We start from the raw sequence: 16,326 nt of genomic DNA, 5'->3' as shown, positions 1-16,326 counted from the left end.
TGACTGGCTAGTGGTGGCAATTTTTAAACAGATAAACCCTATCAGGCCAGCTCTTTCTCTTAGTCACTGATGGATTTGTAAATGTGGTAATTAACCTTAAGAACCCAAGGCTGCTCACTCCAGGCTCACAACTAACTAAAAGCCCTGGGTAGCAAGATTCATGACAGTATATTTTTTAGCATAAAAATCAGAACTTCCACAAAATGTTTCTTTATCTGTGAAAACTTGTTCCTGCAGTTCAGTGGATGGCTGCCAAAAATGGAAAACTAAAGGAAAATATTTGGCTTGTAGCTTCATGTATCCATAGCTGTACTACTAAAAAACACAACTTCACAGGGAAGGATGCTGCAAGTTAGGTTTAAACTAGGTATGTAGGGAGACACGTTCTTTCCTGATTTGTTTCCTACAAGTTTTCATAAGTAGTCATCCCAGGGCATTTAGAATGCCCAACTATTACCCAAGAACAATTTACTCACTGGTGGAAATGGTCCCATTCCACAAAACACATGTATGAATCATAGAAAAATCGTGAGAATGAAAATTGGAGCGTTTTCACCAGCTGGATTCCACATCTTCTGAATGCAAGGTGCTGCAGAGAATGTGGAGACGAAGGAGACCAAGTCCCTGACTTCCATTAAGTTCACCATCTGATTTGGGAGACCAATACCCACCTAACGAGATATGATCCCAGAGATAGAAACTGCTCTGGCAATACCTGGAAAGGCAGCGAGGAACAACAGAGGCTGGAAAGATCTGGAAAAAGTTTATGTAAGGAGTAAAATTCGAAATGGCTCAAAGTACTAACAAGATTCTAAAACTCAGAGATAGGGAATTCTGGCATTTTAGCGGTGAATATGTACATGATACAATCGTGGGATACTGTAGGGCCCTTTCAAGGAAGGGAACTAAGCCAGTAATGCTAGATCCTGGGGCATATTTAAGGTAGGGGAAGAAAAACGGGGGGGGGGGGGGGGGGGGTAGAGTCAAATTGTGGAGAGTTGTGAACTGCTGAGCATTTCATTCTATATGCAAAGGAATTTACATTCTAGATAAATAATTCTACATCCAAAGCACTGGAACATTTTGAATACTCTTCAAGAATCTCTTTGGAGATTTATCTAGTTAATTCTTCCTAGATTTTAAAAACACCTTGAAGTCCAGCACCAAATTTTATTTACTTTCACTATTTTCTCCGCACCGAAAAGGTATGTGGCATATTTGAATAATTTTATCAATGCCTAGTGAATGGATGAATACATTCTAACACAAAGCACTGTGCAGTTAAACACAAGTCTCATGTTTGTGGACTAAATATATGATATGCAATTTAAATTTCAGTTTTGTAACTTGAATTAATTCTCATAGGCATGTAGCAGTGGATGGATTACCACCCTCCGTTTACATTATAAACTACTAACAGTCTCCCTTAGTTTTTGCTGCTATAGGTGGTAAAAGCTAGCTTACAAAGCAAAAAGGAAGGCTGTTCGTATTAAATAATATTGAAATGATTCTATTTTCTGTATCGCCCATGGCAGGGCCTGAAGTGGAACCATAAAAGGGTGCCTGCCACTGCCGCTCGCCTCACTTCAAGGACTCGTATCAAACCTCTATCTGTTTCTGCTTTCATAAAAAGCAGGTCTGCGGTCGACAGAGCCAAACCACAATCTACCATGGCCCTCCTGGGTTTTAAGATGACACGCACATTTCTTTATTCATGTGTACTCCAGTGCCTTTCTGCAATATGCTGAACTGCATACCTGCTGGTCAGTTACCTTGGCAACTCCACAGTAAAGCCTGCTTCATTTTAAGTGTATATAGTATGTCATTTACTTGGAGAAAAACATGATACAGATGTATGACACATTCACCATCCAGAAATGGAAAATGACTAAGCCCCTATGTTTTGTTTGTGAAAATCATACTTCCTTTCTGTAGCATCCGTTTAAATTATGGGCACCCACACAACATTCTAGAGAAGAACCCTTTACCTTTCCCATTTGTTAACGTGCAAAACAAATAGCTCTTTAACAGAGGCTATTTGGGCAGTAGTTACACCTCACTTCCTTCTGAAAACAACAAGTGACACAGAAAATTCGAAGTTATAGGCCCTTGTTCTAAACATGAGCTATATAAACAATGCTGATAGGGTCTGCACCAACACCCACAGAGGCCATTACCAGCAGTTAACACATGTTGCACTCTCATATATCTAGGTAGTACTTACAAACAGAAAACTTGAAGCATATTGTTTTCCTTAAATGCAAGTCTTGAAAATCAAATTTAAACACTTTTAGAATCCACAGTACTAAAATCTAATCATCTCTGAAATATACATGTGTACAGTGCCATACTAATCAAGCTGAGGTCAGAGGTTCTGGCCTCGCTGTGTATCACACGGCTTTGCAGTCGTCTCCGGCCGCAAATCCATTACCTCTACAAACACATGCCACTGGATACAAATGAAACTGGAAACCACTGTGTGGCTAAATCTGCAAATCCATCACCATTAATGGGAAAAACAATTAAACCAAAAGTCCAACTCACAGGGGGTCAAAAACATCATCTTCAAACAGCAAGGGTAGCCAGATTTGCAAGGATTAAGATCTGAAATCAGGTAGCCATAAATAACAGGTTTTTTTTTGTTTTTTTATGTAAAAAAAACAAAATATGTAAAGAAAAATTACATATCTGAGTTCAGAAGAGCAAAAGGACATACGGGAAAGTGGCTGGGGTAATTATTTCACCCAAATGTCCCTCGTTACCATGCTAGCAAAATCTTTTCTTCATAAGACATTGAAACTATAGACCATGTTAACAATGCATATTATGTTACAGCAGAGAGCAAAGACCCAAGTAACAGACATAGATGGCGGTAGCAATAAAGTAGGACCTCATACTACACAACAAGCAGCATGTCTGCTTTTATTAATCGTCCATTTGACGTTTTCTCTCTACGGGAGCAACATTGTAATAAATATATTAAGGTGTGCTTATTTACAATTACTTAAAAACAAAGGCAAATTTGGATGTATTTAGTAAACATTAAACTGTGAAAGGCTATGGTAGTGCATTGCTAATGAATCTATAGCATATAACTTCACATTTATCACAATGTATTATTTTTAAGGGCATATAGGAACGTAGAAAGTCCCTTCTCTACAAAAGTCTGGAGAACAGTTACCGGCCCTTTTTCTGTATCACCACAGGTACATGACTATAAACTATCTAGTGTAAGACCCAGCAAATCCCAGGTAATTTAAATCTTAAAGCCGTTTTTCCCCTGAAATCTTTGAGAAGTCATAAAGTAATGTTCATTAGGTATCTATTATGTGTGTCTCTCTCATAAATGCTTTATCAACAAATTAATCACTTTAAAAGATCCATTTACATCATTTTCCAATTTTTATCTTTTAAGAGACAATGGTAAAATCTCAGTTTACGAGGAGCACAGGAAGGGAGCATTTCAGAGAGCTGGGTTCTCTAAAGCACTCAGCGTTCAATCCTTTTTCATGATGGCACAAGACATCATTTGGCACATCAATGATTGCACTCTGTTCTATCACGCAGTGACGCCCTCATGGACGGTTTGGTTGCCTTGTCATTTACTGAGCACACTAGCACTAGCAGGTACCAGTTTGCTAATGCTTTTTAAGTCTGTGTGTTTCACAGATTTGCTGTTTTCTCATCTGAGGATAAGTTGTAAGCTGTCATTTCTCAGTGCCTTCGGAATGTTTCCCATCTCAGCTTCTCTGGCCCTTCTAATTTGCCGCTATTAATCTGCAGCAGGTTTAGAAACCAGACTACCAAATGAGGTGGGATTGCATGTTCAAGTAGGAACACACCTGTATTGTCCTAACACACACTTTGCTAGATGTGAAAAAGGAGCCTGCATTTGCAGCATCTATGTTGGCTACCCAAAGACCCTTTTGTGGCATACTACCTGGTTCTTAGTTGATGCAGTATACTTCTGGATAGGTGATCTTATTATTAGGTTGGTGCAAAAGTAATGGCGGTTTTTGCAATTATTAAACTTTTAAACCGCCATTACTTTTGCACCAACCTAATATTACTATAATCAGAACACAGGCATTACTTGAGGAGATAACAGCGTTAAACTCCATGTATTAAATGCATTCAGAAATAAATAAGTGTACCATAGAAAGTCTTAATTGAATCCATATATTACATAAACATGAGCTGTCAAATCAAAATGAATGGATTTAATGTGTTTTATAAAATAATTTCTTACATATTTGATGTGTGGGAAATATACTACGTAATTTAAACAAAGAGATCTATTAAGTGACCTATTACCTTTAGCAATCGCTAAATCAGCCTAAGAATATTATAACACACTATAATTAACAAGTAATTTACTAATAAGAAATTAAAGCCTGTTTCTAAAAGCATTTCAATTTTGTTGATTTGCCTCTTATTCAGAGAGTTTTAAGATGTAAGCCATTCATTTGGAAGTATGACATGGGTGCTTTAAATGAGTGCAAATTACTTAAATAATATAGTGAATATTTCCCAACTATTCATAGTATGGCTTTAATAGTAAGCATTATCTGGAGAAAAATTTTGGATAAGAATGATGAAGATTTTAAATGTTTAAGATATAAAGATAATACTGAATAGCCACTTACCTGGTATGGCTTGTAAAAGAAACTTTTGCCTAAGCAACTAGCCATCACAATTCCTCAAAATCCTATTTAACTTGCTAAAGTTAAGAAATGGAATATTATTTAAAAAGAAAAGTTACACCAAAAATGCAATGGCTACACTTAGTTAACTCTATGATCATTGCTGATAATTTAAAATCGTAAGTCCTGACAGGAAAAAGGAGGCTTATATTTTATAGTTTTATAAACTATAAAACTTGTCTTATATTTTATAGTTTTGACCAGAAAAAGCTCTTTGTGAGGCTCAGAGCCCCTGTCTACACAGCACTCCAAGAAGCTGATACCAATTCATCGGAATTGATGATAAGGCATGAATCCCATTTGCTATCTCTGCATTAACAGAACTCATTTCAGGGTTTGCAGAGGATGATATATTTATGGTTTCCTTCCTAATTTATTTTTTAACGTGTTATTTCTATAGTGAAATTGAAATTTAATTAATTAAATTAAGTAATGGCTGGAGAAAAATATTTTGAGAGACATCAATATGCAGCCAGGTACAACCTGTTTTGTTTTGTTTTGTTTTGTTTTCCTTAAGATTTACCTTGTGTTTTATCAATCCAGCTTTATAAATCTTGGCTTTGAATCAAAAGCTTTTCTCAGCAGTCTGCCCTTCACCTCTCAATTTACTTAACATCAAAGTACTGCAGGCCATTCATTTAGTGGGGGTCAGCTATTGTTTTTATTTTAGTCACAGATAGCCCATGACTGGGCTGTAGAATATATCACAGGGAAGGCATTAAACAGCCTTTTTAAACTTCATTCTTCTAATAGATGTGGCCACTTTTCTTTAGATGAGGCGGAAGAGAAATCACTAGTTGGGTCTTTTTCTACCCAAAGCAGAAGGGTTTCTTCATGAGATTTCCCTCCCACCCCCACCTCCCCAAATGAAGCCGCTTACCGAAACCATTTTTCTAAACTGGAGTTAAATATCTTGATTTTCCAAGTAATGATAACATGTATTTGTTTTGTTGTTTTTTTCTTAAATGTCAGTTGGAAAGTGGTTGCAAACCATTATTAATTGGTGATCAATAAACTTAGTCTCTCAGACTGCTGCAGTTGAAAAGGACTTTAGATGTCATCCAGTCTGGGCATGCTAAATATCTTTCTCTACTAAGAGGCAGATCATAGCGTTACTTCCTACTGACATACGGCCTCAGCATTCTGCTCAACCCAGCATTCCTGACAGATACTACCAATTGGAGTTGGCATGTATTTGCTCTCCTGGAGAGTTCAGTCCTTCATTTTACAGATAACAAAATTGAACCCAGCAAGACTAAGTGACAGATTCAAGCCTACAGACTACTAAAAGAACAAGTCAGGACTTGAACCCAGGTAATGATGTACTCTGTTGATTCGAAAACCTAAGGTAATACATTTGGTGGCTGTACATTGTCTTATTACAACCTACTACAGTAAGCTAATTATGTTGTATAACACCATAACTTCCTTAATTATCTCTCGTTTTATGATGAACCCTAAATTGACCCGATAAACCAAGTTCATTCTAAAATTTCATCAAGTTATCATAATTACCCTGCACAATTGGAAGAAATCAGTTGGCAATCACAACTTCAAGAAAGAAACAAATCTGAAGTTTCATTTGTTTCAAGAAAGAAAAAACTCAGTTTAGATGGAGACACTTCAGCCATCATAGTCAGAGCCTAAAAGGAAAAACTCACATCTCTTCTCAATGGTCTTTTGAAATCCTAGAACATGGTGGTCCCTTCCTCCCGATGTTGCCACCTTTCAAAGGCAAAGAATACCCATTTTAAGTCTAAGGGCACGTCCTGCTCCTTTCCAACCACAGAGGAAAAGAAGTCATCTACAGAGATATTTCTATCTTGAAGCCATGCAGTTCCTTGACTGTCAGCTAAGGAGGGGCCTCCTTTAAGATGGTAACAGATAATTCTACGAAATTATTCAGAGTACATGTTACTTTAATCTCATGGATGTCCAATTAAAGTTCAATATTTAAGTTGAAAATAATTAGGAAATCAGGACACAATCATTTTGACTTTCTCTTTGTTTCTTAGGAAAACAGCAACTAAAGTTGATCAGTAAATTGAAGGCTAACCCATTTTGAACACAAGTTGTCTTAAGAAAGGAAATTTGAAGATGTTTATCTAAGCATATAAAGGAGTAATGTGAAGGCTCATCCCTTTTCACTTAAATAACTCCAGGGGTTAATTTTAAGTTCCATTACCCTACCCCAGGAAATTAAAAAGGGGATCCATATTTAGAGCACTCTTTATGATTTTTGTAACCACTTAATGTGTGCTGAGGTAAAATGTTGCCAAAAGTGTTGGTCTGAGACATTTAAATTCCTTAAAATCCTATTTACAGAAAAAGCGCCACCCTACTAATACAATTAAGAATTGGAATATTTAAAAAAATAATAAAGTTACATTAAAACATGCAATTGCTAAACTTATTTTACTATATAAGTACTCTTATAATCTTTTGTGCTCTCTTGAAATTGTCAAAAAGAGATGACTGGGATTCACGGCCAAGAACATCTTAAAAGAAAATTTGGCAGATCTGTGAGATCTGCATTTAAAATGCCCCTGCAATATAATCTACTAGAAACAATTCTTTTCACACAGTTGATGAAACTTACTACTCTCTGTATAAGGTATTTTGATAATACAGTACTATGAAGGTAGAATTTAAATTGGACAGGGAGACCAGAAAGGGAGAAGTGAAAGGATGCGTTCAAGAGAAACTGAGGAAATAAGAGAATGTGGTAACCTAAACTGGTTACCTCAGTAGATTCAAGATGGATTGATCATTTCTATTTGGAGAAGTACAGTTATCTCTCAGGTCCCAAGAAGAAAATCAGTTTGGGGTCCAACGGGAGCATAAAGTTTGAAACAGGAAGAGACAAGTATCTCTTGGAGACTTTAGAGAGTGCTGTATGTAAAGGTCTTAGAATAGTGAATTTCGCTGAAACCAGCACCACAGAAGATGACTAGCCTGGGCTTAACAGCTGGTCAGAGAGTATCTTTCTGGCAAATCAAACAGGAAATGGAGGGACATGCTCAAAGAACACAGAAGTTCTAAGGATCAAAGTTAAAGAGAAGAAACTGAAGAAAAGGGAAAGGATTTAAGTGCAATTTAGGGCAATATGGTGTCAAGTCCACAGGAAGAGTCTTTGGGGATCTTATGCGGGGCACCAGAATCAGGGCAGGTCCCCAGTCTAAGGGAGATTACAGAGCCGAGAAGTACACCGCAGGTGGCAACATTGAGGGCCATCTGATAACCACGACTGGAAAGATTAGAAAACAGGAAGAGATTTGCCAAAGAAGCTGAAAGAGTTCAGCTTCATTAAGGAACCAGCCAGATAAGGGCAGTCAGGGGTTTCCCTTAAAGAAATCTAGGAGAATCCCATCAGAACATCTAAGGCGGATATAGGGAAAAGGCTGTGAGACTATAGGCTTAGGACCTGGAACAAGCACAGCTAGGGCTTTTTAAATTAAATTTCTGTGATCTTTTCATGGGAAGTTACTATTATAAAACTCTGTTTTCTTATAGATATTACAAACGAAAATTCCTTAAAAATGCAAAGGTGTTGTGGGTTTGCTTCAAAGTAGATTGGTAAAAGAGATGTTGGAAAACTGTCTTACTGTGAAACAGATCTGGGAGTAGAAGATGCCAGCTGAGGAATAATTTAGTACTAGCTGGAAAAAAGTGAGTGACCCCAACTTTAGGTAGGTATGAAGAAAATGAGGTAAGCCACGAATCACTCCTACAAGGTACTCAGGAGATTGTGTCTGGCAGTAAGGCCATTTTAGCTTATAAAAATTACTATTCTTTTAAAAATATTTTTAAATTCTTATTTTTATAGATACTTCAGTTGCCCCAAAGTTACAGAAACCCAGTTACCCTTCTGCTAATATTCATGAGCACATATAGTCAAAATTGTGTGTGTGCATGTGTGGTGGTGGTAGTGGGGAGTGAGGTGTAAGAGGGATCGCAAAGGCAAATCATCAAGAAATACAATATTAAGTGAAAGCTCATGATAATTGATATTTTGAAAACAACAAATCTTTTGGTTATTAAGCAGGTCTTTTTCTCCCTGATGAAATGCATTATTTCAAAGGTTCTAGAATAATGCTAAAGGACACTTTTATAGATACAAAAGAAAAATTAGAAGGAATAATCAACCATTCAAGGGTCAAGTAAGTTATCTTTCCAATAGAAAACAATGTCATCTAATTATTTATTAACAAAACATATCAATATGGTTTTGCAACAAAAAATAATTCAAAAAAGCATCCATAATTAGCCAAAACATTTTATGACTGTTTTTCTAAGGTTGTATAAATACTTTTCAAAAATGATTTATGTTAACTATACGTCTTAATGTTTTCCAATGTTATAAATAAACTGTTATAATAACCACACTGGACAATTTTTATAAGTGGCAAGCCAGTGATTGGATAAAGGGCAACAATAGGTTAAAAACATAAGAATTATTTTTAGTTAAAAAAAAAAGGCATAACTACAGCAAAGGAAAAACACTTGGAAAATAACAGATTAAGAACATAGAGAATCAGAAGTTTTAGAAGATTAGGAAAACAAAGTTTATTTTTTTTCACTGACTTATAAAAAAAATATCCACACATGACTAAAAAAGCAAAAGGAACGTTGGAAGCAGACATTTAATTGACTCCCCAAAAGGGATTGAGATTTACAACCTAAACTCACCATCTTTCTTCCCAGCAGCCATTTTTCTGCTGATAATAAAATTGTTGGCCTGTTTGGTCTTCCAGTTAACTGTTCCATTTATGCCATCAGCACAGCTTAATAAAAAAGCTTTTCAGAATAAAACAAATGCACAAAAAATTAAATTAATGTTAAATTAAAATGACTATCATAGATCACCTCCTATTAACTGGGATCAGATTCCTTCCAGCCCAGCTAGCTGTTTAATTCCATTCAACAAAAATTGCTGCATGTCAATAAAAGGAATATATGGGGATACCCGGTAAATAAGACACAGTTCCTGCCCCTCAAGGAGCTCACAATCTATAGGGATTGAAAATTCATGTACAGAAATATATATGTAATATTATATATATATATATATATATATATATATATATATATATATATACACATATACATATAATTACACAGAAATACACAATGGTAGAAAGCATAAATGCTACAAAAACACTGAAGAGGAAGCAATTATCTCTGGCTAGGAATGTTGTGATAAGTTTAAAGTATCTTTGAAATTCATAGATTTGGAAGCAGTACACTGGCAGCAAGGAAGAGAATTAGGGTTAGGAGAAACTAAAACTCTGGAGTGCAGAGTAGCAGTCAGCCCCACAAATCAGCAGTTGAAGCAAAAGGAAGTAAAGGAGGGGCCAGTTACAAGACATTCTGGAGGTGATACTGACAATACTTTTCAAATTGCTGGATATGGGCTAAAAAGAGAATCAAAGTTGGCTTTGAATTTTTGATCCAGAATGATAGAACAGTGATATATTAGGAACGCCCCAAAAAAGGAGTTGGTTTCAGGATAAAGACGATCAATTTAATTTGGAATATGTTAAATGTGGGGTACCAGCTGGATATCTGGTTCATAGGAGAACCTAATGGGGCTTCAGATGCAGAGCTGAAGTTCAGCCCCAGAGAAATGACTGTTGAAGCCAAAGGCCCCAGTGGAATTCCTTAAAGAGATCATGCTCCCGGGTAACACACATTAGACCCTCACGTACAAAGTGATCTGGGGAAGATATACAATCATATTCTTGACCGATGTGTGTATCCTATTTCCCATCATACAAACCACCAATCTTATTGCTTACTCTTCCATTTTCCATCCTTACCTTTCAGACTTGATATATGGGTACTATTTTCCTAACTACAATATTGGCTCTCCATCTCATTCTCCCTTCCTCTGTCTATCTCAGGTATATTCCCTCTGGGTTCAGCTCAGTCTAAGAATCCCCAAGGAGCTACCTCATAGTTTTGTCCTAGCACCTAGAGCTGAAATATAGCAAGAAGGGATGCACAAAAAGTGGGAGGGACAGCAAAGGCAAAAGAACGTGTTGATAAAAACAATTATAAAGCAAAAGCAGAGGATTCAGCATAGAAATAAGAGACAGGCAGTCAAAGAAGTTGGACAACTGAGTCTGAAGTGTCACACATGTCAATGGAAGAGATGTCAAGAAAGACAGTGCGATCAGCATCTTCACATACTGCAAAAAGGTCAAAGCGGGTGCGAGCTTAGAAAAAAGATCGCTAGACGCGGAAAACGAGAAGGTATTGGTGACTCTTAGAAAGTGGAGTTCCAATAAAGTTGTAAGAGAAGAAGCCAAACTGCAAAAGGTCAAGACGTAGATGCAGCAAATACAGTTGAGTAACGAGTGTTCAAGAACATGAGCTGGAAGAGAGAAGCAAAGATATAAAATGAGATGATAGACTGCGGAGTAGCAAGGTGAGGAGGAGGACCGGTTATCTTAGCGTGGGGAAACAGATTTTGCTCATAAGCTGGAGAGAAGTCACAAAGAGACTAAGGATAAAGAAAATGAGCATAACTGATAAGACACAATCCAAGAAAAACTAGAATGGGTAGGAGCAAGCATATACAGGTAAGGGAAATAGTTCATGAATCAGAAAGTAAGAACAAGTGAACATTTACTGGGATACAGGAAACTTAATGTTGAAAGGGCTCCTCATTTTAGTATATCAGAGATGAGAAGTATATTTCCTTTTCGAACTGAATTTTGAGTAAAATTCTGCACTCACATAAAATTATGAGAAATACCAAATTACCATCCAAAGTGAAAAAAGAATACAATTCAAAACTCAGGTTATTAAAAACAAGCAAACAAACAAAACCTCAGTGATCATTTCAGTGATACATGGGAGTAGCAACCAAAGGCCCTAGCACCCCAAACAAATAAACAAGTGGGTGGGTATTCAGTTTTTAAAATGTGTCAATTTAAGTGTGCTAATTTTATGTCTACTGAAAGACCAATTTTATGGCTGATTCGCCTAATAAATGGTTGATTCCTTTAATAACCGAAATATGTCTTTTTTCATCTGCATGGAAAATACAGTAGTCAATTCCTAAATAATTTAAGATAAAATAGGAGCAGAAATGTTCACAGTCTCTTGTGGTGAAATATCCTAACCCCCAGCGTTCTCCTCATCACTGGGTTCCAAAGGCAACATGCTGGTTACATAAGAATTACCTGGGCAGCTCTCTACAAATACATAGTTGCACATTACACCCCCTCCCCAAAAAAACCCATAATACAAAAATTCAAAAACACATATTCATGCCTCCACCAACGATAGTCTCGGTAGGTGGGTTACACAGTTTCATCAAGTGATTCACACATGCAAATCTGAACTCTAGAAGGCCAAGAGAAGACCTACAGAACCCAAGGGTATATAGGATATTCAACAGAGTCACATCATATGCACCAAATGTAGGGCTAACCTTAGAACTGAAAACCTCACCCACTCCTACCTCCAACTGACCCACAGATACAGCCAATTTGCAAGAACATGTAAGTCCCTGCTGGACAATGGGAAGTTCCAACCTAGAAGGCAGAAGCAGGTGGCCAATTTTTTCTCTACAACTTTCCAAAGAACACTGACAAGAAACATTTAGATTTCAATCTATCACATCACTGGTCCTCAGCAAGGTGCTTTCATGTATAAGGTCTAGTTCAATCCTTACAAAACCAAACAAATCTATTAACATGTCTGAAGATTATAAGGGCCAGATCTTAAAGGAGAATGGAGTAAATTCTGCAGGCTATCAGCCACTCTATAGATTATCCACTTTTCCATTGATTGGCGAGTTACCATAAAGACAGAATGGGTTGTGTCCAGACTGCACCTCTTTTGTTCTTTCCTTTATTCTAGACCAGTGGTTCTCAGACTGTAGTGTGCGTAAGAATTATTGTTCAGAGTTATATACACAAAACTACACATATTGTACTTTATGGATGATTTAAAGGACTTACTAGGAAAACTTAACTCTATGGGATTTTTGTTTTGTTTTGTTTTATACTCTGGCTTTTAGAACCTGACTAAACCAGCATAAGATTTAATGCCACCGCATGCCCTTGCCAGGTGAACCAACATATCATTGCTCATGCTTTCCAGGTCTTAGATAAGGGCAGTCTAGTTGGCTTTTACAGGATTCAAAATACAGGTCTACTTGGTGCCTCAATGGTTATAAAGTAGATGCAGGGTAAAATAGTTTAAACACACTCCATAGATATCGCTCTATTCTAAGGCCAGCATTGCTTTGAGCACATTCATTTTTTAAAAGTTCATAATGGTCCATCTAAATAAAGTCCTACTTTGACCACCGAAGACCACTGTCCAATAAATCTAAATAAAAAGACAACTTTTTATGGCTCTACTCACCAGACAATGCCTCTAAAGGCAAGACACAATGCCACAGATGGTGTGTCTGCTCCAACATTGAAGTCTCACACCTTGAGGGAAAAATCTCAATCACATGCAAATAACTCTTTTTAATGGCGTGCCCAAGATCATAGATCTAACTGCTTATATAAAAATGATTGTAACCTGGACATTGACAAATGCAGAATACTCACTGAAAAAGGCTAGTACTTTCAAGTTTGATTTCATTAGAAAAGGGCCAAGCCTTTTTTTTTTCCTGTGAGAACAAATTTCCTTAGTTAGCATGGGAAATTATGACTTAACACTTAAAATATTCTATACATAACTTTTCAAGATTAATTCTAATGTGTTTAAAAAAAAAGTCAACCTGTATAGACTAGATCTTGGACTCTTTCCAAAGACAAAGGACCATCCTCAGGAATCTTGAAAGAAACTCCACTGTGCTCACTGGGTTCATGATAATCTGTGCTACCATTGGAACCGGACGTGAGTTTTGCTCTAATTCATAAACATAAAAGCAAAGAATAACATGCATACTGCGTTTACATAGCCCCAACTAAGAAGATGTTCACACAGTTAGCTAGCATATCAAGGTATACAATTTATTCAATTCCTCAATGCTCCTTTTCCTAAATCCTCAAAGCCAGAAATAATCCAAATATGGACGGCATGCCCTTGAATTCCCTAGAAACCATACAATACTTCAAGTTTGTCAATATGATTCATTCTGAGTCTTGTAGCTGCATGACTACATTTCTCCTGGCCTGAGGCAAGCACTCTCTGAAGAGACATTACTTGTTCCCAAACGTGAATAATTTGCTGACTGGGGAAGGAAGAGTTTGCTCGCTACTTAATAAAAGCAACTGAAGAGCTGTGAATAGTGACTGATTGCTGATGAGCTAATCAGAATATTAAGGAATAGAAATAATAAGTAACTTATTCCAACATCACTGTCCAAGTACACAGCAAGGTATGCAAAATGAAAATTTGATTAGCACACTCATCTTAGAACCAAATTGTCAAGCCTTTCTCTGTTCAGTTTTCATCTTTTCGTTTTTTACTAGAAGTGGACACAGACTTTGTTTTCGTAAATTGGATCTATAGCTCATGCCCCCCACATCTCTTCTCTTCTCTCACCATTCCTTATGGCACTATGTCGCTCCCCTGCCCACTACATTTTCTCTTCCCTTCCTTTATGCAACTATCTGTAATATTCTTAAATTATCTCATATTAAAATATTGTTTTTACATTTTTCTCTCACCAAAAATGGCAGTTGACATTATCATTAGCTACCGTGTTTGGAGTGCTAAGTGTGAGGCAAGGCATTAAGGGTTCTATATAGATTAACTAATTTAATCCCTATGTTATCAGCTGTGTGAAGTGGGTATTATTAGTTCTGTTTTACAATGAAGATAAGAAGTCTTAGGAAATTAGGTAGCTTACCTCAGGTGATATGTTTGATAAGTGTCAGAGTTTGGATTTTGAACCTATCTCTTGGCTGACTCCAAAGTCCATGTCACCTACTTGTTGATACAAACCCCAAATGATTAAATGGAAAAGTAATTTGTAAACTATATGTTTTAATGTAGTTTGAGCTATTATTATTACTAGTAGGTCATTTTCTTTCTAGAAAAATAAGTTTCCCCTGACTTACTGATGCAATTCCCATGGAAATTAATCCCATGCACTATGTACACACACACACACACACACACACACACACACACACACACACATACACACAAATTCATTGAAAGAAAGCCAAAAAGTTCGTTGGAACCTATGGAGAAAACAGGCTTTGCTGAGGAGGATTGTTCACCCCATCTTTGGAAGGGAGTCAGGAAAAGATATTCCTAAGAGGTGTGTAACAGCAAGACTTTAAACCAAGAGTGCCAGAAGAAGCAGCCTCCAAACTTTGGTAAAACAGAAGAGCATGGCAGGACATAACACATTAAGTAATTATTTAATACAATTAACAATTATTAGAATTTTATAATTTTAGCACAAGCCAGATAAGACATTAGACTTTAGAGGAAAATAAAATTGGAGGACAGAAAGGTAGTGTTTAATACCGGTCTCTAGAAACAGAGTGTCTAGGTTCAAATCTCAATTTGTGTCCATTGGGCAAGTTATTCAATGTTTCTGAATATCTCAGTTTCCTCATCTGGCAGGGACAGAACAGTGCCCACTCCATCGAGACATTGTATTAAATGAGATGATGCATTTGAAACACTTAGAAAAGTGCTTATCATACAATGAAGTTCTCAAAAAAATGTGAGCTATTGTTACATTTCATCTTCAGCTAATAAGAAGAAGATTTTAGCTTTCTTTAAATGTGATTTAAAAACATAGATGCTCAAATGAAAAAAACTCACTGTTACTATAGTTGGCATTATAGAATATAGTACTCTCTTGTTTTCCTCCCAGACATGAGGCACTTGAAAAATGGTAATATCTCTATGGCAGCGTGGAGTAAACGCTGGAGGAAGCTCAGAGTAAAGGCAACAGGGTCTCCAACCATCCCACACTGTACATGGATGGCCTCTCTGAGGGCTAAGAAGATGGCATTTTTAGCAAGTCTTCATTCAGCACTGTCCAAGACACACTGCTTGAGAGCTGCAGTTTAACCCTTTGGAGGAAAGCCAGATGTAATAAGAAGCAAGTTAGACTCATATTTGTACCTTCTGACTCTCATAAACTCAGGCATTTATTCTGTGGAAACAATGCAACAAAAGCAAAAGTGCATGGGCTTAAGATTCAACTTTGCATTACACATATCAAACTTGGGGGACAATTAATGTCAATACAAGAAGAAGTTTTGATTTGATAGAATAGTTAGTGGAGAAGGGAGGGTTATCCACTTCTCTGGGTAGTTTTACTCCTTTGCTCAAACAGCCCAACCAAGGCATATACAGAACTACTGGGTTTTATCTCAGAAATATTAGATAAATAAGAAGCACCAGTGGGACCCTTAACTAAAGGGACACATAATACATGATGTCATTATATACACCATTACAATTATGTCCTCATCGGCAAAATGTTGGACTGTTTTGAAATTAATAAAATTAGTAAAAGGCAGAATACAAACTAGTATGTAGACTACGTGAAATCTAGTGTAATAGTGAAACCTAGTGTGCTGGTGCAATTTAGTGGAAAAGGATTAAAAGGCAAAATGTAGGTGGGTTAGGGAAGTAAAAACTGTAGGAAAAAATTCTGCCCCAAATAAAAACACAATGT

At 36.8% G+C, this 16,326-nt stretch overlaps 1 protein-coding gene across 8 annotated transcripts in view; it reads right to left on the bottom strand.

The window, feature by feature from the left end:
• SGCE (sarcoglycan epsilon) overlaps positions 1 to 16,326 on the bottom strand; it is a 64,011-nt gene that overhangs the window by 38,683 nt on the left and 9,002 nt on the right. For 5 of the 8 annotated variants that reach the window (XM_019729728.3, XM_019729730.3, XM_019729720.3 and 2 more), the window contains exon 2: positions 9,393 to 9,500. The exons of the other annotated variants lie outside the window; for them this stretch is intronic. In XM_019729728.3, coding sequence (XP_019585287.1) covers positions 9,393 to 9,500 — 108 coding nt within the window. The remainder of the gene's footprint in view (positions 1 to 9,392; positions 9,501 to 16,326) is intronic. 8 annotated transcript variants of the gene reach the window in all.

This window comes from Rhinolophus sinicus, chromosome 4 (genome assembly GCF_057876585.1).
Source record: "Rhinolophus sinicus isolate RSI-liver-muscle chromosome 4, RSI-T2T, whole genome shotgun sequence".
Lineage (NCBI taxonomy): Eukaryota > Metazoa > Chordata > Mammalia > Chiroptera > Rhinolophidae > Rhinolophus > Rhinolophus sinicus.
The sequence above is the reverse complement of the archived record's forward strand: the minus strand, read 5'-3'. Positions and strand labels throughout refer to the sequence as shown.